General features: G+C 47.5%; 1 protein-coding gene across 1 annotated transcript in view; it reads right to left on the reverse strand.

The window, feature by feature from the left end:
* The window catches only part of grid2ipb (glutamate receptor, ionotropic, delta 2 (Grid2) interacting protein, b), a 115,725-nt gene that overhangs the window by 46,183 nt on the left and 47,761 nt on the right, over window positions 1-21,781 (reverse strand). The window contains exons 4-9 of the mRNA XM_078557645.1: window positions 19,196-19,281; window positions 18,552-18,621; window positions 17,860-17,954; window positions 14,485-14,668; window positions 12,358-12,512; window positions 10,693-10,803 (exon numbers count right to left, since the gene is read on the reverse strand). Coding sequence (XP_078413771.1) covers window positions 10,693-10,803; window positions 12,358-12,512; window positions 14,485-14,668; window positions 17,860-17,954; window positions 18,552-18,621; window positions 19,196-19,281 — 701 coding nt within the window. The remainder of the gene's footprint in view (window positions 1-10,692; window positions 10,804-12,357; window positions 12,513-14,484; window positions 14,669-17,859; window positions 17,955-18,551; window positions 18,622-19,195; window positions 19,282-21,781) is intronic.

The raw sequence follows: 21,781 nt of genomic DNA on the forward strand, positions 1-21,781 counted from the left end.
AAGGCCAAAGGAGGCTCCGCCTCTCAAGGGAGACCGTGACCTCCATTTGCCAGATGATTGTACCTGAGATCAGCTCAGACTGTGTGGGTGGACACCCCATGCCAGTGGCTCTGAAGGTCACGGTTGCCAACTTCTATGCCTCCGGCTCTTTCCAGGGGTCAGTAGGGAACCTGTGTGGAGTCTCCCAATCAGCTGCCCATAGTTGCGTCAAGCTGGTGACAGAAGCTCTGTTCAGGTGGGTACTGACCTTTATTTTTTACCATACGGACGAGGCCAGCCAGGCTGAGCAAGCCAGAGGCTTTGCAGCAATTGCTGGGTTCCAGCACGTTCAGAATACAATCGACTGCACACATGTGGCCATCAAGGCGCCAGTGGGTCAGCCAGGTGCCTTCGTTCACAGGAAGGGATTTCACTTCATGAACATGCAGATAGTATGTGACCACAGGATGCATATTCTGCAAGTCTGTGCAAGGTACTCTGGCAGCTCCCATGACCCTTACATCCTGAGACACTCCCAGGTGCTGAGGCTCTTCCGTGCTCCAGCCCGACTGGATGGATGGCTACTGGGTGGCAAGGGCTATCCGTTGAAGCAGTGACTCATGATGCCTCTCTGCCATCCAAGAACAGAGGCAGAGCAACATTACAATATGAGTCATGCCTCCACAAGGGTGGTGGTAAAGAGGACCATAGGTCTTCTCAAGATGCGCTTCCAATGCCTGGACCATTCAGGGGGTGCACTACAATACCCCCTAGAGCAGTTGTCACTGATAGTGGTTGCATGCTGCACCCTCCACAATCTGGCACTGGCAAGGGGGAACCCACTAGAGGAAGAGGATCTTGACGCAGATGCACAGGCCACAAATGATGAATCCAGTGGTGAGTCAGAAGAGGAGAACAGTGAGGAGAACACTGAGGGCGTGGAGGCAGACCTTGGTAACATCAAGGGAGGCAGGGATGCCTTGATCCAACGCTCCTTCAACTAGGCTATTGCCTCATGCCAGGGCTGCCACCTCCATCCTGGACATCTGAAATGATCCTTTCATTTGAACCCAAAAAGCACTCAGTGCCTGTGCAATAAAGTACCGAGGCACTCACGTCCAGCATTACATACTGGCGTGCCCTGCACCAGAGAAGAAAAAAGGTGAAGCATACTCAGGCCATCAGAACCAAAGCAGATTTAATGTTATTGTCACATTGAAAGCATAATAGCATTACCATTACTGGTGTTGACGTCCACACCAGCAGACATATAAACCAAACATAAATGAACAGGAACTCTCCCTTTTCTGCTCATGGTGCTTTTAACTTACGTTTCCAAGTGCTACATTTTGGTGCTTCTCCTCTTTCGCTGGCACCGACATTGGAGACAACCTGCTGACTCTGCTGCCTTGCTAGCCTTGATGACCTTGGCGGTTGTCCTCTGGCCAGTGGAGCCTGTACTGGTCCCACCTGGGAGTGAGTGGCAGTGCCACGGCTGGAATCTCCGCAATCATCGCAGCCTCATCAGATGCGACAGTCACTGGCAGAGGGGCAGAGGAGATGTTGCCATCATCCAGAGTGCCCTGAGAGGAGCCCACAGAGACAAGCAGCTGTGCACCAACGTAAGGTCACTCTGGACCTCCTTGCTCACCATTGATGGACAGCACCTAGCTGGGATACTGAGTGCCTCACCCACCTCCAACACCGGCACTGACCACCTGAGGTAATTGCCTGAGTGAGGGTTTGCAGGTCTGAGCACAACCCCAGGAACCCCTGATTCTGTCCCTGGAGTTGCCTCTCGACGAGAGTCGCTACTCTCTCAATGGAGGAGGCAGTGCACTCGGCCATGAGGGTCAACACAGTGCTTGTTCTCCACATGGACTCCTCCACAAACGAGACCATAGCACACAGACCCTCATGGAACTCCGGCAGATCCCGCCCCCCGTACATCCTACTGGACATCCAGCATCTGCCGCCTAATGGACGGCTCCAGAGGCTCATCATCATCAGCCTTCGACTGAGCATTGTCCTGGTCCCCAGCAGTCCTCCGACTGCTGACGCCCTTGGCACTCTCTACCTCCGCCTGCACCTCAAGCGAGTGTGAATTGCCCTCACCAATGTGCAACGACATTCTAGCCGCCGATCTAATGCCCACTGAAGTGCTGGTATTTGCGCTAGTGCTTGGTTCAGAGAGCAGGTGTGACGCAGGTACAAACGAAGCCTGGTGGTCCTCCGGCATCAAGGGTGGCCCTTTAGGATCCAAAGAGCAAGTACCGCTGGTGAATCTAAAAGGGAGAACAAAGACATGTCAAGGTCATCACTCTGTCACTATGCATGCCAGGCACCCTGGTGAGACAATGGAGATCTGCATCGCGGTGCCATCATCTTTCAATGATCAATGGAGACTCCAGGCTTGAGGCTCCCATCAATGAAGAGACTACACTAGAACGGTTGTACAATCCGAAGCTGTTACCTCTATGCACTGCGCTCTTACCTTCGTTTCGCACCTCAGCCTCTCCACGCCCGGTTGCACGTGGAGCGTGCCAGCTCTTCAGTTCCAGGACATCCTGCTCAAACCTGGTGAGCAGTAGCAGGTTGGGTGGGCCTCTGCCTGTCCATGACCTCTCCAACTGGTTATGGCTTCTCTTCTCCTGAAAGAACAGAGGAGCATTGATTAGTCCACTCTGTACCTGCAGTGCCATTGCAACCTGCCAATCCCAGCTGAGGAACACATCACAGGGCACATATGAGTCACGGCCCTCGAGCTGCAAGGCACTCAGTCCAAGCAGCCAGGGCGCACTCCCTTGGCCAGCTCCGACATCACTGACAGTTAACAGTCAGGCTGTAGCGCCCCTGAGGTCCACGGGGGGATGGTCACACCTTAACACTTCTGCACACTGACCCATGCCAACACAGTGCTCACCTTTCCTAGGTGCAGCAGGTCACTGAACTTCATCCAGCACTGCACCCATGTGTGCCGCACCATGTCATGGCTGTTCACCAGTGCTGCAACTTCCTCGCATGCCCTCTTTGAAAGATGCGGTGGCCTTCTCCTCCCATCTAATCTCTGGGGACAAGGGTATCCCTCCTGGCAGCCACCTCCTCCAGGAGGACCACAAGGCACTCATCCAAAAAGTGGGGGGCAGAGTGCCCACCCGGCCTGCACTGCCGCCTGTCATGTCCAGCCACACTTGGCTCCATAACTTGAATATTGATAAAGCAGAGGAAACATTCTTCCGTGGCAGCCTTCCAAGGGCTGCCTGTGCTGTTTTTAAACCGGCTGCTGGGTCACCATTGGACCTGGCACACGACAGGCACCCGCTCCCGCTGCCCCTTCCTGACCAGTAAGGAGCCGCATTTCACGCTGGGTGGGCCTTAATTGGTCTGCCAGCATGAAATTGTGATCGGGGGCCAACTGCAGGTGGCGGGCCGTTTCCCGGCCGCTCTCGGGCCCGCCAACCTCAAAATTCTGACCAAAGTGTTTGAGTTTGTAAAAACGTGTTTCTTTCAGTTGACTCTTGCATTGTTTAATTTATGTTTTTTACAATAAAAGTTTGAAGTCAGCTACTGTCTCTTAGTTTCTTAATCAACAGTTTAGCTACAATTCTGCACATATTTCCTGCGTACTTAAGGCCTACTTCATTCTGGGTGGGTCTTCTGGGAGATTAGGAATTCAAACATGTATACAAAGATTATGTTAACTTAATTCAATTTTACCCCAATAGGCTTGAAACCTAGCTGAGCCAGTGCCTTCACTGGATTTTCACAATTACACACAGCAATGACATGGCAAAGCACAAATTTCACCACGGTGGAGTCACTAACAATAATATCATGACTCATAATGCTCAATCTGGGAGCCAATCTGGGATTACTGCCTCCAACCACTAGCAGCAGATGAACCAGCAATCAGCGCCAACAGCCTTTTCAACTCAATGGAGGACAAGTGCCTGTGAGCTGGGATCAGCCGGTTTTCAACAAGCTGAGGTCAACTGCCCGCTATCCAGGGATCATGGGAGGTGTCAGCTGTGGCTCAGTTCATAGCACCCTCGCCTTTGAATCAGAGGGGTGTGGGTTCATGTCCCACTCCTGGAAACCAAGAACTGTGATTGTACTCAAAAAGAGTTGCAATCTGTGACTGTTGATAACTCGAAAGAGTATCCAGGGATCATCCGGCCCCCAACCTGCCTGGGCAGCTGTGTGCTAACCGGAGATCAGCCGGCCTCCGAACTGCAGGGCAGCCACATGTGCTAACCACGGATGAACTGGATCAACAGTCCCAATGCACAGTTATAACTGTTAGGCAAGCCAAGAGGGGCAGAATACTGACATTTTAAACATGTGGCAATTCAAAGACAAACTGCAAACTAAATATGTAATTGCGTATGGAGGGAAGCTAACTTAAATTCCTCTGTTGGCAAAACCAATTCTTGGCAATGATACAAGACTCTATTTGTAAAGAAGTGATTTAGATAATCTGAAGAATTATGAGTAAGGATTCAGGGATACAGGCATTCTTTTCCAAGCTATGTCCTACGTATAGATAGTTTTCAGGTTACTTTTCCTGTTGTAAGTTTGTTTGTTCAGTGTCGCACGAAGAGATCTGGAAGCTTGTGTGGTTGAACATTAAGGGCGGAATTGTCCAGAACAATTGGCGGTGGGTGTCATGGCGGGTGGAGGGGAACAATATGGCGAGAAGACCAAAAATCGGTTTCACGCCTTTGTGAAACCAGTTTGCGATCATCCGCTCCACCTGTCAATGGCGGGCCTTGTCTGCCGCCGCCACATGTCAGGAACTTAATTTCAATACTTTAGCATCTTATAAACCCCGCTCACTGGAATCATCCCCCCATGTCAAATTTAGTGCCCATGTTGGCGTGACTTCAGAACGGTGTGCTTCACAACTGCCTTTAAAAGACATGCACCTGGTGACCTGAACTTCAAGGGGAATTCGCAGGTGAGTGCACACAACCTCGTGCAGCGTTCACGAGCATTGCCCATAGGACGTCAAGGAAAAGGTGCCGCACATTCGCGGTGGGCACAGGCAAGTCTCTTTATCCAGGCTGGCTTTCATTGCAGTGCCTAGGCAAGGGCTTTTGTGCAGGTTAGGACGGGGGAGGAGGGTGGTGGTGGGCAATGCAGCACAGACTGAAGGAAGTACTCAAGCACATGCCAGGATGGGGGGATGAGGGAAGCGGCCATGCACTATGAAAAATTTGTCAAAAGTGAGCATTCTTCCACAGCTGAGACCGTTCAGCTGCAGCTCCGTTGACATGGATTCAGGCCTCTGATGATTTTCTGCCCAGTCAAGCAATGCAAAAGTATGAAAGTGCCACCAAATGCTCCAGAATTTTTCACCCCTCAGGCACAGGCTGCAAATTAATGTTCATTTTAGGGGGCAGCAGAACAACTGGATAACTGGGAAAGTTGTAGATTCCCCTTGTGAAAGGTGGGCATGGCTCAGTCACTGGTGGAGGCGCTCACAGCCCCTTGCAATGTCTTTATTAAGGTTTGGTCCAGTATCCCTCATGGTTCAAGCTAACAGCGCAGCCTTGCAGTGCAGGTTAGGAGAATGCCTGCCCTTGAGCTGAGAGCAAAGCATACAGTCCAGTAGCCGAAGCTTCCGCCAATCGGTCAAGTGGAGTGGGGCAGAGGCGGGCAGGGTTTTGGACAGCCAATGAGCACACTACACACTCTTGGTAGCTAGCACTCTCCTGCATGTATGAAGGGGCCTTCAGATTTAACCAAGAGAGGTTCTTCGGGCACATGTACTAAACCAGGCGTGTCTCTGATCCTGCAGGAGGAGAACATCAGGATCATGAAGCGTGGTGATTTAGCTGCATGTCTCATGGCTTATAGATAGCAGCGAAGAAGAGTGCAGCAGAGGTGCCTGGCTCAGCAAAGAGAGGAGCACCTCTTTCAAGATGAAGAGATGGCAGGGCCTGCTGTGCACGCAGCTGAAGATCCTCAGTGAGCCATAGCTTGTAGACACCTAGCTAGACCCAAGGTCAATAGACAGCACTTGTCATTCCTGCAGATGACTGAGAACCAGTGTCACCAAAGACTCTGCATGTCTAGGGAACTGGTCAGTCACATAAGCCACTTGCTGCAGGATTTGGTGCCACGGGAACATGAAGGGCATCCACTGCCAATGGACCTGTAAGTGACCGCAGTACTCAATTTTTATGCCAGTGACTCCTTCCAGAGCTCCACGGGTGACCTGTGCGGATCTCGCAAGCCTCCACGCACAAGCGCATCCAGGAGGTTACGGACACCATCTTCGCGAAGGCACACAACTTTGTGCATTTCACCTAGGATCAGGAAAGCCAGGAATCAAGACTGCTGGGATTTATGTAGGGCCCAGGTTTTCCACAGGTGCATCCATTGACTGTATTCACGTGGCAACAAGCAATCATCTGTCAACCACAAGGGCTTCCACTCGCTGAATGTTCAGCTGGTTTGTGACCCCCCCACAAATGCATCCTACAGGTCTGTACACGATTCCCAGGGAGCGTCCATGACTCCTGCACACGATTCCCAGGGAGCGTCCATGACTCCTACATCCTTAACAGATCTCAGATCCTTGACATCTTCCAGGGTCCAGAGAAGCTGCAGGGTTGGCTCCTCAAGAACAAGGGCTATCCACAAAAGACGTGGCTGTTAACACCCGTGTGGTGGCCTCAGACTGCAGTAGAACAACAGTATAATGAGGTTCATGGCGTGACCCTGAATTTGGTGGAAAAAATGATAGGCATTTTGAAGATGAGGTTCCAAGTGCCTTGACAAGTCTGGTGGAGCACTACAATACAGTTCACTGAAGGCATCGCACATCATCATAGCTTGCTGCATGCTCTACAACCTGGCACTGCAACAGGGGGAGGACGTCGAAAGGGGTGATGGTGATGAGGTCCTCGAAGGCGAGGATACGAACAATGAGGCCATCGCACTGGCCAGACAAAGCAGGCATGCTCGGGAGGCCCTCATAGCTGCAAGATTCATGTAGGATGATGATGAGATACAATGAGGACAGTCCTGACATCCTCACCTTGCATCTGTGAACGTTTGACTCCTGTGTGGCTGATGGCAGCGCACATACCCTCAGCGCTCAGGCTCATGTCATGGAGACGCAGCGGAGGCCCTAATAGTTGCACGATTCCAGGAGGATGACGATGACATGCAGTGAGGACACTCCATGGATCTTCACATTGTCTGTGTGAATGCCTGACTCCCGTCTGGCTGAGGGGTTCTTGCTTGCGTTCTGTGATCAAGGTCATATCATGGAGACACAACTGTGAAACTTTAAATGCACCTGATCCTTTGTCAGCCTTCAGGACCTGTCCCCTTCAGAAGCACACTGTCACAGGTCACAGATGCTGAAGAGATTTTGGGGGGGGCCAGCCCCATCTCAAAAGGTACTGAGAGCACTCAGAGAGATTGATAGAGCTCTGTGACACCTGCCCACGACATTCTGGCAGCAATGACAAGCACCGCTGTGGTACAGGCATCACTAAAGTGTCCAGTGAGTGTGAAGCCAGACCATTACTTTGGTCTGTAGGTTACACACAGCACAGGGAAGAGGCCCTGGACTGGGACACTTGTCTTTGTCTTATGCAGGAACCAAGGTTTCACATCTGAGTGACACAAACACTGCTCATCATAACGAGGAGCATTAGGCAAAGGGACATTCTTGGGAGTTTATTTACAATAGTGAACATTATGTACATAATGTATTAACACCTGTGCCCACACTGTGCAACTACATCTTCTTAACCTTCCTACCCTTGCTACTACGTCTTGGTGCTCACCAAAATCCACAGCAGAGGTGGAGGCAGTCTGCTGACTGCTATGCCATGTGTGTGATGACCTTGGCGGATGTGCTCTGAAGAGCCAAGACTTGGAGGGCCCCAGCCTGCTTTGGGTGTCCTATGGGCCAGCTGCACCCTCCTTGGCCTGTTGAGCTGGAGCTGTGGGGGTCACAGGAAGAGGCTGTTTGGATTGGCTGGACATTCCCAGAGTCACCTGAGTGGATGGCCCCAGCTGTCGAGCTGCTGGTCCTTCTCCCTATGGGTGCCCGATGGCCCCTAGCTGACTCCTTGTGGAGAAGGGGAAACTGGAGTGAGATCGAGCTGCCTCGCACCCCTCTCACATTGACACTGTTGGAGGCCAACTATGACATCAGTGATGGAGCTCAGTCCATGCAGCAGTGCAGGACCTATGTCCTGGACCAAGACCTCCATGGCGGCTGCCATCCTACCAGTGTTGACCTAGGTGCATTGGCATGCCGGTGCTATCATCTCAGGCTGAAGGCAGACGGACTCCTCCATTGTGCCTCGCAATCCGAGGAGTGCAGCGGACATCCTTGATGTTCCCAAGCTTGTCTTTGCAGCTCCAGCAACTGAGGTATGACAGAGTCCAGAGGCTCTTCATCTGACTCGGACAATTCTGCCCTAAGTGTTTATTGGTAACATATAACTATGTACATCTCCAAGCTACAGCCCTTAGTAGGTGCTGTCCTCATGCTCGCTTCTTCTAGACTACTAGTGTACTCAGTCCACTATCGTTTGACTCTGTAAATCATAAAGTGGGCGGTACTGTTTCCCCAGTCTCACATTAACCTTTGCTATACCAAACACCCTTGTGCTACATTTCCCAGAATTAATACAGTTGTTCAGTTGTGTTCCTTGTTGGTGACTGGATTTGAAGTTGATGCTGTATTTACATTTCCTGCTAGACACATACCTAACTTTTGTCTCCAAGTGTGTTTTGTAAAAATTGTAAATAGAAATAACCTTGCACTTATAGAGTGCCTTTCACAAACTCACAAAAGTCTTTTTCATCTACTGAAGTACTTTTGAAGTCAACGTTGTTATGTAGGGAATTCTGATATCCAATTTGCACTTAGCAAGATTCACAAAAAGGGGACCAATCCATGTAATGTCATTCTGCTGTTTGCAGGGGCCTGGAAACAGGAGAAGCACCAGGACCCATGATTCCTCTTCCTAGCCCTGCTCTCAAGCATGGCCATCTGATAAGCTGAATGCTGCTGTCTCATTCTCTTTCTTCAGTGAGACAATGTTATGCATACATGCCATGCCCTAAATCAAGAGATAAACAGTAGGCTTTCTTCTTTCCTCTTTTCCGGTGAAATTGTAGCACAAGCAAGGTGCCTCTCATGATGAAGTGAGACTTTTTGCAATGACATTGGTGCAGATCCCATTTTCCAGGACCCAGAAAGTCACGTGACTCCTTAAGTGGTAATACTTAGTGTTTGAAGGTCAGTTGTAGTTCCAGAGCCTTGAGCACAATAATCCCGTTGAACACTCACAGCGCAGTTCTGAGGCAGCGCAGAAATAATTCATATGGAGAAATAATTCATATGGACTGGCAAATTAGGTTTTCCTTATTGACATTACATGGATAGACACAAAAGATCCCTTAGTACTATTTTGAAGAATATTTCCCGCTCAACCAACATCTCAAACAGATTATCTCATCATTATTGCATTGCTGTTTGTAGGACCTTGTGTGCAAATTGCTTGCTGTGTTTCCCACAGTACAACAGTAACTTCAAAAGTATTTCATTGGCTGGAAAGCACGTTGGGATGTCCTGAGGTTGCCAAAATATTTATATAAATGTAAGTCTTTCTTTATTTTTCACATAATAACATATCACATTGTCACGGTTTATGAATAAAGTCACCGTCAGCAATGGTTACCTCCAGCCTGTTTGCTGCACCAATAGGAAACTCCTGGATAGTTGGGAAGCTCTGCCATTTTTTACTGGGTAAGTAAAGAGAGCTGCAAGGAGGTGCCATATCATTCCTTTAACCAACGCCCATACCTGGCAAAGTCCTGGCCTCGCCCCTTTCCACGGATGGGTGATGTCATGCTTTACTAACTATATGTGGCTGTAAAGACTGGAACTTCAGCACAACTTAAAACTGAAGGGAAATTCTGTGAGACTTGACTGGCGTAACTCTGAAATTCCTGGTCCCACAGAAGTGCATTTGCTGAACTTACATCCTCCCCTAATCCAGAAATTTCAAGGCCCGCCATTTTAGCGTTCAGATGCCCACTCTATTGATGTCATCTTTTCAGATTGATGATTTGAAGCAGACAGTCAACAGATTACAATGGGGAAAAGAGAATTTATAGATTATATTCATACAAAAAAATTAAATAGAATCTTCCCACAGTGGGCAGAACAGGTCTTGAGCCCAGCAATGATTCATCTGAATAAATCTGAAGGAGATGTTATATTAGAAAGCAATAAGAATTGATAAAGACAACTGAAACGGAGTTGCAGGACAGTAACTAGTAAACATTAAACACACTCATCTTGCAGCTATGGACTAGCTTCCTGCTAAACATGTATTATTAGTTCAATCAATATTTACTGAAAAGGTTTTCTCCACTTAGCTCTCCTTTCCTGAAAGTGCTTATTCTCGTTGAGTTCAAGCACACTAACTCTGTACCTCATCCATGTGTTTAATGTGTGAACAAAGGCAAATAAGTGCCATTAGGAAATTCAGCTACAGGAGAAATCATAACCGAGTCTTATTCTGTCCTCATCCAATATCCGTACATATACATTCCAGCCTGGGTCACTGGACAGTGATTAAGAGAAGGGATCTCTGAACAAATTGTTACATGTACTAGATTACCAAACAAGGATACATCCTTCACTTAATCACACCCATAAAATACTTATACCTGTCGTGGATTCTTTTGAAGCACGAAGACGCACACTGCCATGATAGACCGATGAGGTTCTGACAGAGTTACGACGAGGCCCTTCAGATATCAGCTCACCTTCACCAGATTCTGCAGCAGAAAGAGAATCAAAAGTAGTCATGAGTTGTGGTCAACAGAATAGATGCATTTTAAACACTCTGATTGTAAAAATCAAAAGCAAACTATCATTCCACTGAGAATTTTAAACGAGATAACACAGTTGACATGGTGCAAACAAATCAAGACATAGAAACTGGTCCATGTGAGTGAGGGATCACATGAACCGGTCAGTAAGAGTGAGGGATCACATAGACTGGTCAGTGTGAGTGAGAAATCACAGGATTAATGACAGAGGATGAACACTGGGATGATGTACTGATAGAAACCAAAATTGCTGGAATAATTTGGCAGATTTGGAGAGAGAAACAGATTTAATGTTTCAAGTCCAATATGACTTGTTTTTAGAACTGAAGAAGGGTAGAAATGTGATGGGTTTTATGCTGTTGAAAAAGATGGAGGGTCAGGTGGAACATAGTTGGTATAAAGGGCAGGGGAGATTAAATACCAAAGATGTAATGGAACAAAAGGCAAAGGGAGTGATAATGATTGTAGTAAAGGAACAAAGCTGGTGTTGATAGTGGAATTAAAGTCAGCTCAGTCTGAAAGAAAAAACAAGATACAGACTGGCATTTGGCAAAAAAAATTAAAATGGAGGACAGAGTTCATGGTCTGAAGTTGTTGAACTCAATGATGAGTCCAGAAGGCTGTAAAGTACCTAATCAAAAGATGAGGTGCTGTTCCTCCAGCTTGCGTTGGGCTTCACTGGAACATTGTAGCAGGTCGAGGTCAAAATTGTGAGCATGAGAGCAAGATGGTGAGAGCAAGCGACTGGAAGTTTGGGGTCATGCTTGCGGACTTAGCAGAGGTGTTCTGCAAAGCAGTCACCCAGTCTGCACCTGTTCTAACCAATGTACAGGAGGCCACATTGTGAGCAGTAATACTAAATTGAAAGAAGGACAAGTAAATACCTGCTTCATCTGGAACGAGTGTTTGGGGCTTTGGACAATGAGGAGGTAATGCGGCAATTGTTACACCTCCTGCAATTGCATGTGACAGTTCCATGGAAAGGGGATGAGGTGTTGGGGGTGATAGAGGAGTGGACCAGGGTGTTGCAAAGGGAACAGTCCCTTTGGAATGCTGAAAGGGGAAGGGAGGGGAAGATGTGTTTGCAGGTGGCATCATGCTGGAGGTGGTGGAAAGGGTGGAAGTGAGACAAGTTAATTCAATGAGAGATTCATTCTCATTCAGCCAGGCAGAGGTGGTGATGGTGGATGGGCACTGTGACACAGAGTTAATTCAGTTAGTTAGAACCTTGCCTTTGCAAAGTATTGCATTATACAGCAAGAATTTATACCTGAGGGCTATAAACTCCTAATTGGTGAAATGCCAGAAAGTTCTCACAGAACTCCTGTGAGAGTTGATATTTTTGACAGTTACTTAATCCAATGCAGCCAGAAACACTAAAGGCTCCAGTCTCTTTTTGCTCCCATGAAGGTCGCACTCAATCATTTCTTTCTCAGATTCCACAGGTCACACTCCTTGGGCAGCCTCGCACACTCTCCTTTTCCAATCAGCACATCTCACCTGCAGCTGCCTTGTATCCCAGGAATCTGGCAATTTTCTGGTGACAATGTTCCTGCTCCTCATATGTCAGCAGCTGATAGATGAACTGCCAGATCACCTGTTTTGCTGGTGTATCCAGCACGGGATAGATGTCAACAATCAGAGTATCAATGTTCCTGTGAAAGCACAAGTAGAGATTCAGTCCAGAGCTCGTCCTACACATGTAAAGCTCAGGCAGACAGCTCTGCCTTTGGGGCTTTCTGCAGAGGTTCAGAAAATTATAACAGAGGAACAAAAGATCTAAGTTCTGATTTTCCAGCAGGAAATGTTCCAGACTTCCTGCCATAAATTTGGTGAGAGATGGTAGAACTGCTGGGGATATAGTGTGAATGGGAACCTGGACATTACAGCTGTATAGACCCCAATGTGTGTGAGCTGATCTCTGTACAGGCCCCACAGTGTGTATACTGGGGCAGGATTTTGGATCAGGACCCTCACGTTTGGGTCAAGTGGTGGGTCACAACTCCACACTGTGTGGGAAACAGTAATCCGGTAGTGATTTTCTCTGAATTGGCCAGTTAGTGGCCAGAGAGCAGCCTCGCTGTCCATTTAAAGATGGCGAGGGACTCTCTAAGTTGGAGGGCAATATGAAGCCCTCTAGCTCAGAATGAGCAGCACCTGCAGTTTAGTTAAGAGAGAGAGAGCACCTCCATCTTGAGGCACCCTCTTCAACTTTTTTAAACTTTTAAAAAATGGAATCAGCAGCACAGAATCTTCACAGTGCAGAAGGCAGCCATTCAGCCCATCAAGTCTGCACTGGCTCTCCGAAAGACCATTCCACCTAGTCCCAACTCTCCTGCCATATCCCTGTAACCTTGCATCTTACTTCTTTCCAGGTAGCAATCCAATTCCCTTTTGAATATCTTGATCAAACCTGCCTCCACCACCCTTTCAGGAAGTTCAATCCAGACACCAACCACCCTTTGGGTGAAAATTTTTTTCCTCACATCACATTTACTCCTTTTGCCAATTATTTTGAATTTGTGCTCTCTAGTTCTTGATGCTGTCTTGAGTGGGAACAGTTTCTCACTGCTTACCCTCTCCATACCCCTCAGGATCTTGAATACCTCTATCAAGTCTTCTCTCAGCCAACCTCGCCAATCTATTCTCATAGCTACAGTTCCTTATCCCTGGAATCATTCTTGTGAATATCCTCTGCTCTTTCCAATGCATTCACATCCAGCAGGACCATTGTGTGGGCCTGTTGCTCCAGCTGTAACCAGGGAGACAGGGTGGGCCTCAAAGCCTGCCTAAAGCACTGGTTCCCGATCTGCTGCCATGAGGCTGCCACAAGACACCTGGCCTAGTTCCTGATGCCTTCTGGGGCTCTCAGGCCAACTGGAAAATTCCAGTTGGCCTCTGACAATAGGCCATATAATCCCCTTAATTGGCTACCTGCCACGTGCACATAGGTAGCCCTGCCAAGTGTTGACCCCCATTCCAACTCCAGGAAACTGGCACATGTGTTGTGCTGCAAACCAGGACCCTGGCACATGGTACAACTTCAAACCACCTGCCTCCATACTCGCCCATATCTGGGGGCGAAAATCCAGCCTCTGATCTCTGTACAGGCCCCACATTGTGAGAGCTGATCTCTGTACATGCCCCAAGGTGTATGAGATGATCTCATTACAAGCCACAGGTAGTACAAGATAAACATAAAAACTAGGAGCAGGAGTAGGCAATTCAGCCCATCGAGCCTGCCCCACCATTCAATACGATCATGGTTGATCTCATTTCAGCCTCAGCTCCAATTTCTCGCCCAATCCCCATAACCTTTCAACCCATTACTAATAAAAAATCTGTCTATCTCCTCCTTAAATTTATTCAGCGTCCCGGCATCCACTGCACTCTGAGGTAGTGAATTCCACAGATTCACAACCCTTTGAGAAAAGTAATTCCTCCTCATCTCTGATTTAAATCTACCACTCCTTAGCCTAAAACTGTGGGGATTATCACATGCAGCCAACTACAGGATTTTCTTTTATGCAAGATAGAATCACCATTCTTCTCGTGTAAGCCCAGACAATGAACTTCACTCATGCTAAGCTCTGCCGTAATGACAGCATGGACCTGGCTGGTGCCTACCTGTGCTGGAAGAAACCCTCGAGAGCCTTGCAGACACTGTACCGCTCCTGGGGAGTCAGGAGGTGTTCCAGTTGCTGGGTGAAGGTTCTCCCTTGGAACTTTATACTGGGTGGTAGGATTTCAGCCACCCACTGTAGAGATGTCAGTGATGAAGAGTACGAGGGAGAGTCCACAGGCTCCGGTTCTGTGCATTGCACCACAAGGAAGGGAAGAATATTATTATATAAGATTATATATACAGATACAAGGACACGGACAGACATACACACATACGCACATGTCCATGCAGTTAGGAACCTCCGTACAGGCACACATGCACGAATACATGGACCAGACAGGCACAGACACAGGCACAATTGCTCAGAAAAACATAGAATTATAGAAAGAGCATAGAAGGAAGCCATTTGGTTCATCAAGCCTGTGCTATCTCTTTGAAAGAACAATCATGCGTAGTCCCCATACCATTGTTCTCATTCCTTATGTCTGTAGTTTGTAGTGTTACAATCCTGTTAGGGACCTTTAACGTTTAAAGAAGAAATCCAAACACCCAGCAATTAACCAACAGAACTACACTACAAGATTTCATGTTTTTCAACAAAAACACACGTTAATGTATATCAAAAACCAAGTAAGCACTATTAACACCATAAATTATGAATTCAGTTTTACTTTTTACATTCCCCCCCAAGAATTCCCTTATACATTACATCCATCTTGAAGATGCATTCACTTCTTTAGAAACCAGCCCACAGCCCTCTGGAATTCACTTTAATTCTCCTGAGTGTTCCAGCTATGCTCTGAGGTAAGATTCTATGTGGGTCCTTCCATTAGCTTTTTGGTTAAATGATCCTCCATCTTTTTCTTTACAGACCTCATGACTGTGGATGCCTCAGCTCCTTGTTAGGGTTACCAGCAGATACCCTACTGTCTTCTTACAGTATCCAAGCTAACTCTGCTGACAGCTTTCTGCCACAAGGCTCTGTGAGGACTAGTGTAGATTTCTTCCTCCAGCTACAAGCTAAGCAAATCTTCCAGTTGCTCTCACCCTCACTAAATCCAAACTGAGCTCGAGCCCCCACCTGCATTCTGCACAGTGAACAATAAAGTTCGTATTTTCTTTGCTTAAATGCAGGCTTGACCAACATTCATTTCCTTTGATTCTCCCCACTCAATGAGTTGCAGCCTACACAAGACCAAATCTGCAACTGCCTATGTCTGTTCCTGAACTGAACTGTTTCCACCTGTCATTAAATACCCAGATAACAAATAAAATTCTGTGATTCTGTAGAATGGCACTAAGTAAATTGCTTTTTCAGTGAGCTAATGCAGACATGATGGGCTGAATAGCTTTCTGCACTGTATAAATTCTGTGAAAAGAACGGTCTACCCTCACAGCCCATCTATATGAAAATGTGGCATGCTTTGGAATGGTCTCCAACAGAAATGTAAACAAATTATTTTACCTTCAACTCAACTCTTTGATTCTATAACTCAGATTACTAGTTTATATTGTTAGCGGAGTTTACGACACTTTCTTCAGAATTTCTGTCCCTATCAAAGAACTCCCTTGTTGACTAACTGCCCAACATTTCACCTGGGAACTACATACATAACTTAAATCTTTTATTGTAGTAAGTGGAGGCCCTCTGGCTCCACCAAAAGCCTAACAATAGGTCATGCATTTTTCAAATGTTCCTATTATCAACTCCAACTTTATTGAACACAGGCTACCTTTTACGTACAATAAATCCAAGCTTGTTTGAGTTTCATTTACCTTAGAGTTGTGTTTACCAGCTCCTTAACTAGACGTCCCCATTTATCTACAGTTAAAACTTTAATTCCTAAAACAAAATATATTCTATAACATATGAATTATGAATCAGATTTTTGTACCAGTAACTACTGCTGTGATATAAGGTACATGTACCTTTAAGGGATATGTATATTAAATTCCTGGCGATCACTACCACCTCCACAGGATGTGATGTATCAGTCTTGTATTCAGTCAACAAGCAGTAGGAGTTAGATGCATATACTTTGCCTCCTAGTTAACATATATTTATGTAGTTGCATCTTCAATTAAAGAACCCACATTATTGTTTCACCAGTCCTTGTTGTGTGATTGGTACATTTACATCAAACAAGAACAAAACAGCTACTGAATATTTTCCATTGACTGGGGTCACCGGGACAGCCTGGGGTCATCTATGTACATAGTACATAAGTAAATCAGTCTAGGCCATAAAAGAGGTAAGAGCTGGGCTACACCAGTAGCTTCTGGATCTGTCCATCTGATTGTGCCATTGGGACATTTACAGCCATGAAACTTACTTTATTCTTTGACCAGAACATAGATCTTCAGTAATGGTCATCTATCCTCAGACTGTTCCCCCTACAGTGCTCTCCTCTTACATGAGAACAGTGATTACATTTCAATAGTAATATATTATTGGGTGTGAAGAAATTTTGGAAGCCCTGAGGTTATGAAAGATGCTACACAGGAAGTTCCTTCTTCCCTAAAAAAATAAAATTCACACCTACACCCGAATGTTGAATATAAACATATTGATAAGTACTTGCCCTTCCTCTACCTACCCAGGCCCCACACAATGGTCACTTGGGAGAAATGTCTGCCCAAACATAAGAACCAAACTCACTAATCATATCCATCGTAACAAGCTGGTCTAGCAACTCTGTCATCAGAAACTTGAAAGTGCATTTGTAGAATGGTAAGTGACAGACAAATATTGTCCAGCAGAAGGTGCTATCAGGCAGCAAATAGTGAAAAAAAAACACTCCACATTCACTGTCATATTTTGTAGCTTCTTGGGAGCAGGACGCTCTCACATCAAGCAGAATTCTGTTCCCAACCATCAGTAAATTATGTTGCTAACACAGGATATGGATGTAGTGGGTGAGAGTCCCAAGGCACATGACCCTTCACTAAAGATCCCAGCTGTTTTGGTCTCAATGCCACAGGATGAAATGAGTAGACTTTGGAAAGGATGAGAGTGATGAATATGCAGGACTTTATGCAAGAGAAGATTTGGACAGCAGAGTGACCCTTACATTCCTGAAGAAACAGTAACTTTCCATTTACAGAGTAAGTAACCCTTTCCCTGCTGAATAATTGTTTAGGGCTAGAAATTCAGCTGGAGCGAATGCTATGGATGCCATTGAGTTAATAGTGTTGTGTTAAGCACATCAATGAGAATTTCCTCGGATGGTTCTCTCAATCTGCTGCCATACCTTCAGAACAAAGCCCATTTATACAGTTCATCTGGTGTTCCTGCCAAAGATCAGGAGAATCCAGCGGCACATTGCAATGAAACAGCATTACACTCACTCATGGTGTTTGGTAGCAGTTCCACTTACCAAGGGGATAATTAAAAGGTCCATCCTCCACCACAAGAGTGGGCATCGCTCCACTACCTTGTAACATGGCCACCACCTTCTCATGGGAGCAGTTTCTAAAATACATGCAAACAAACCAGATTAACAGATCATTGCTCATAGTTGCAGGACTTGATTTCACACACATACAAATGAAACAAATTGAAACAATACATTCTGGGACCTATGATCAGATACAGTCAAGATTGATTTTATGATCCTCTTTCATTTGAGAGCCTCAACTCAGTTCAAGAAGATGTCCCTCATCTGTTAATCTCACTCAGAGAGGCTCTAGGATGGCTAATGTTGGAAATCCTACACTGATGCAATAGGAAGTGTCCTTCTATAGTTGAAGTTAAAGTACCTCGTTGGATCAGAGGATAACTTTACACTCTATCTCACAGGTAGCATACCTGACTTTGGGGTGTTTGATAGGACAGTGTAGAGGGAGATTTACTCTGTACCTAAGCTGTGCTGTACCTGCCCTTGGAGTGTTTGATGGAACAGGGTAGAGGTTTACTTTGTATGTACCCTGCATTATGCCTGGCCTGCGAGTGTTTGATCTTGCAATGTAAGAGGGCTTTACTTTGTATATACCCCATGCACTTGCCCAACAGTAAGATATTATCATGTGTTAATATGTACAATACATGCAGTAAATGTTCTGAACTCACCTCATGTCCAGCCCGTTCAGAAACAAAATTCGATCTCCTGCCTTCAATCCAGATTTCTCAGCTGGACTTCCTGAAAGATATACATAGTGAGCAACAGAGGGAGATCCAGCAAACACATGTTAACCATCACTATCGCTGGAAACTTTAGATTGGCATAATTTTCACTGTCCCCTCTCTCACCACCCCAATTTACCTGACTTGAAGGATGTGCTATTGCAGCACCATTCTGACCAGGCAGGAGGCTGTCGCTGGACAATGGAGAGTGCCTTTCCCCCAGCCACCACCCTTACAGCACCCCATCCCGGTATCCCCAATGCCATAGTGCCTCCTGTGTCTTCCACTGCTGGAGGACCAGCCGTGTTTCCTCTCGGCCACTCTAAGTGTGAGGCTGTGCACTCTCTGATGCTGGCCTCATTATCAGAGCAGGGCAAGAGTAAGGCAATTGTTCAACTGCTCAGCAACACCCACCCCATTTATTTATAATCATTGCCCAATTGATCACAGTGAAGGAGGAATAAATCAATCCAAAAATATGAAATCCACAGCAGATTCTCTACAACTTCTCACTCACAAAATCCTTGATCACTGTATGCACAGACAAGCCATCACTTCACTGCTGCACCTGGGACCAATTTATAACTCACCTGGAATAATTGACTCAAGCCACACAGGGCCATGGCCACGCAGGGTAAAGCCAAAGCTTTTGTGGCCTTTGTACACTCGAATCGTCCTATTAAAAAGAAATGAATAATTACAATCTAATTAAAAGTTAAATAGTTTAATTTAAAAGGAACATTTCCTTTTAAGATTCTTGTTCTCAGAAAGTTCCAGAAGGGAATGAGACTGGTAAGAAATTGTGCTGGTTTCTGTGCACACTTGGGCTCTAAGTCTTGGCTTTTGGAACCTGTGCCTAAATTCTCTGGACTTGATTAAAGCAGGGGAGTTGCTAGAGTGTAAGTTCCTCAGTAGCTTGGTTCAGAGATGCAGCAATATGTCACTAATGGACAGTGATATTTTCATTGGACCACCCCAGCCTGTGATGCATGAATGTTCAGATTCACCCTTAGCCAGGGCAAAGAGGGACAGCCCAGTTTGCTGTCTGTTGGAAGTGCAATGTGGAAAAGCTGTGGCCATTGATAGTCACTGTAGATGTAGAATGTGAGCACAAGGTTCTGATCCCAGCCCAGATTGTCTCTACCACAGCCATTCTCTGGATCGGGCATGTGTTAAAATATAAGCCAGAATTTTCCCCTCGTCGGGAAGCCGACCGCCACCCACAATCAGCTCTGCGCCGCAATTTTACGCGGACGGGCCAATTAAGGCCTGCCCAGTATAAGATGCGACAGCGGCAACAGTGAGAAGGGACGGGCGGGGGAGGGACCTCAATGTCCACAGGGTCCAACGGCGACCCGGTGGCCGATTCAAAAATGGCTGTGGCAGCCATTCGAAGGCTGCCAGTGAAGCACTTGCACCTCGTGATGGAGATCGTAGCGGGTGAACACGGCAGGTGGGAGGGCAGTCGGCCCCGCGTTTTTCTGACGAGTGTCTCGCTGCTCTTCTGGAGGAGGTGGCAGCACGGAGAGATACTTGTCCCAGGGATGGGAGGAGGAGATCCCCCCCACCTCACTAAAAATGCCTGGGAGGTGGCGGCATCCAGGGTGAACTCCCATGATGTGGTGAGACGCACATGGGTGCAGTGCCATAAGTGCTTCAATGATCTCCTGCGATCGGGAAGGGTGAGTACCATGTTGGCATGGGTCACTTAGCACAGCAGTTAAGAGCAGCTGCCCCCCCACCCCCCGGCCGCCTTGGACCTCAGAGGTCCAAGTATGAGTGGCAAATGTCAATGAGGCAGCATCTGGGCAAGGGGGTGAGCCCTGGCTGCTCGGAATGAGTGTCTTGTGGCTCCGGGGTCACAAATTGACTGAGCCCTCGGAGGTATTCCTCAGGTGGGGTTGGCCAGGCTGCAATAGCAATGCAGATACAGAGTGGACTAATCAATGCTCCTCTGTCCTTTCAGGTAAAAACATCCTATAACAATGCCGAGAGGTTGTGGACTGGCGGTGGAGCGCCCCACCTACTTGACCTCACTTGATATGAGGCGGCAGTCCTGGAGCTGGAGAGGTGCCATGCGCCTAGGTCAACTGGCCGCGGTGAGGTTGGGGTGCCACAGGGAGGTAAGAGTACAGTGCACTGAGGTCAGAATGTCTGTAATTGCAACCATTCTACTGTAGTCTCTATATTGATGTGAGCCTCGAACATGGAATCCCCACTGATAATGGAAAGATGAGGGCACCCTGATCCAGGCATGCACAGTAACAGCGTAATAACTTCAACTAATGACATGCCCTTGTTCTTCCTTTCAGGCTCACCAGCAGACCATTGAGGTGAGGAGCCTGTAGGCCCACCACTCACCCCAGAGGACAGCAACCATCACAACGCACCTGTGTTACACCCTCTCAGCCAAGCAGGCTCCAGCGCAGATACCAGCACCTCAGTGGGCATTACATCGGCAGCTAGTATCTCAGTGCACATTGATAAGGGCACTTCACACTCGCTTGAGATGCAGGCGGAGGCAGAGAGTGCCCAGAGCATCGGCAGTCGGAGTACTGCTGGGGGCCAGCAACATGCTCAGACGGTGGCTGATGATGGGCCTCTGGAGTCATCCCTGAGGCAGCAGATGCTGCAAGTCCAGCAGGGTGTGCGGGAGGATCTGGCGGAGATACGAGAAAATGCATGCCATGGTCTCCTTTATGGAGGAGTCCTTGCAGAGCATAAGCAATGCAAAGACCCTCATGGCCAAGCGCACTGCCTCCTCCATGGAGAGTGGCGACTCTCATGGAAAGGCTCCTTCAGCAGCTGAATCAGGGGTTCCTGGGGAAGTCCTCACACCGGCAATGACCTCAGGTGGTCACTGTCAGTGTGGGAGATGGATTGGGCACCCAGTATCCCAGCTAGGTGTTCGTCCATCAATGGTGAGCAGGGAGGACCAAAGCGACCTTAAGTTGGCGCACGAGCTGCCTATCATCTCTGCGGGCTCCTCTCAGGGCGCTCCAGATGATGGCAGCAGCTCCTCCACCCCTCTGCCAGTGGCCATGGCATCCGATGAGACTGCGGCGACTGGGGAGATGCCAGCCATGGCACTGGCTACTCTCTCCCAGGCGGGGCCAGCACAGGCTCCACGGGCCAGAGGACATCTGCCAAGGTCATCAAGGCCAGCAGACTGTCTC

The sequence above is a fragment of the Cetorhinus maximus genome, chromosome 15 (genome assembly GCF_964194155.1).
Source record: "Cetorhinus maximus chromosome 15, sCetMax3.hap1.1, whole genome shotgun sequence".
Lineage (NCBI taxonomy): Eukaryota > Metazoa > Chordata > Chondrichthyes > Lamniformes > Cetorhinidae > Cetorhinus > Cetorhinus maximus.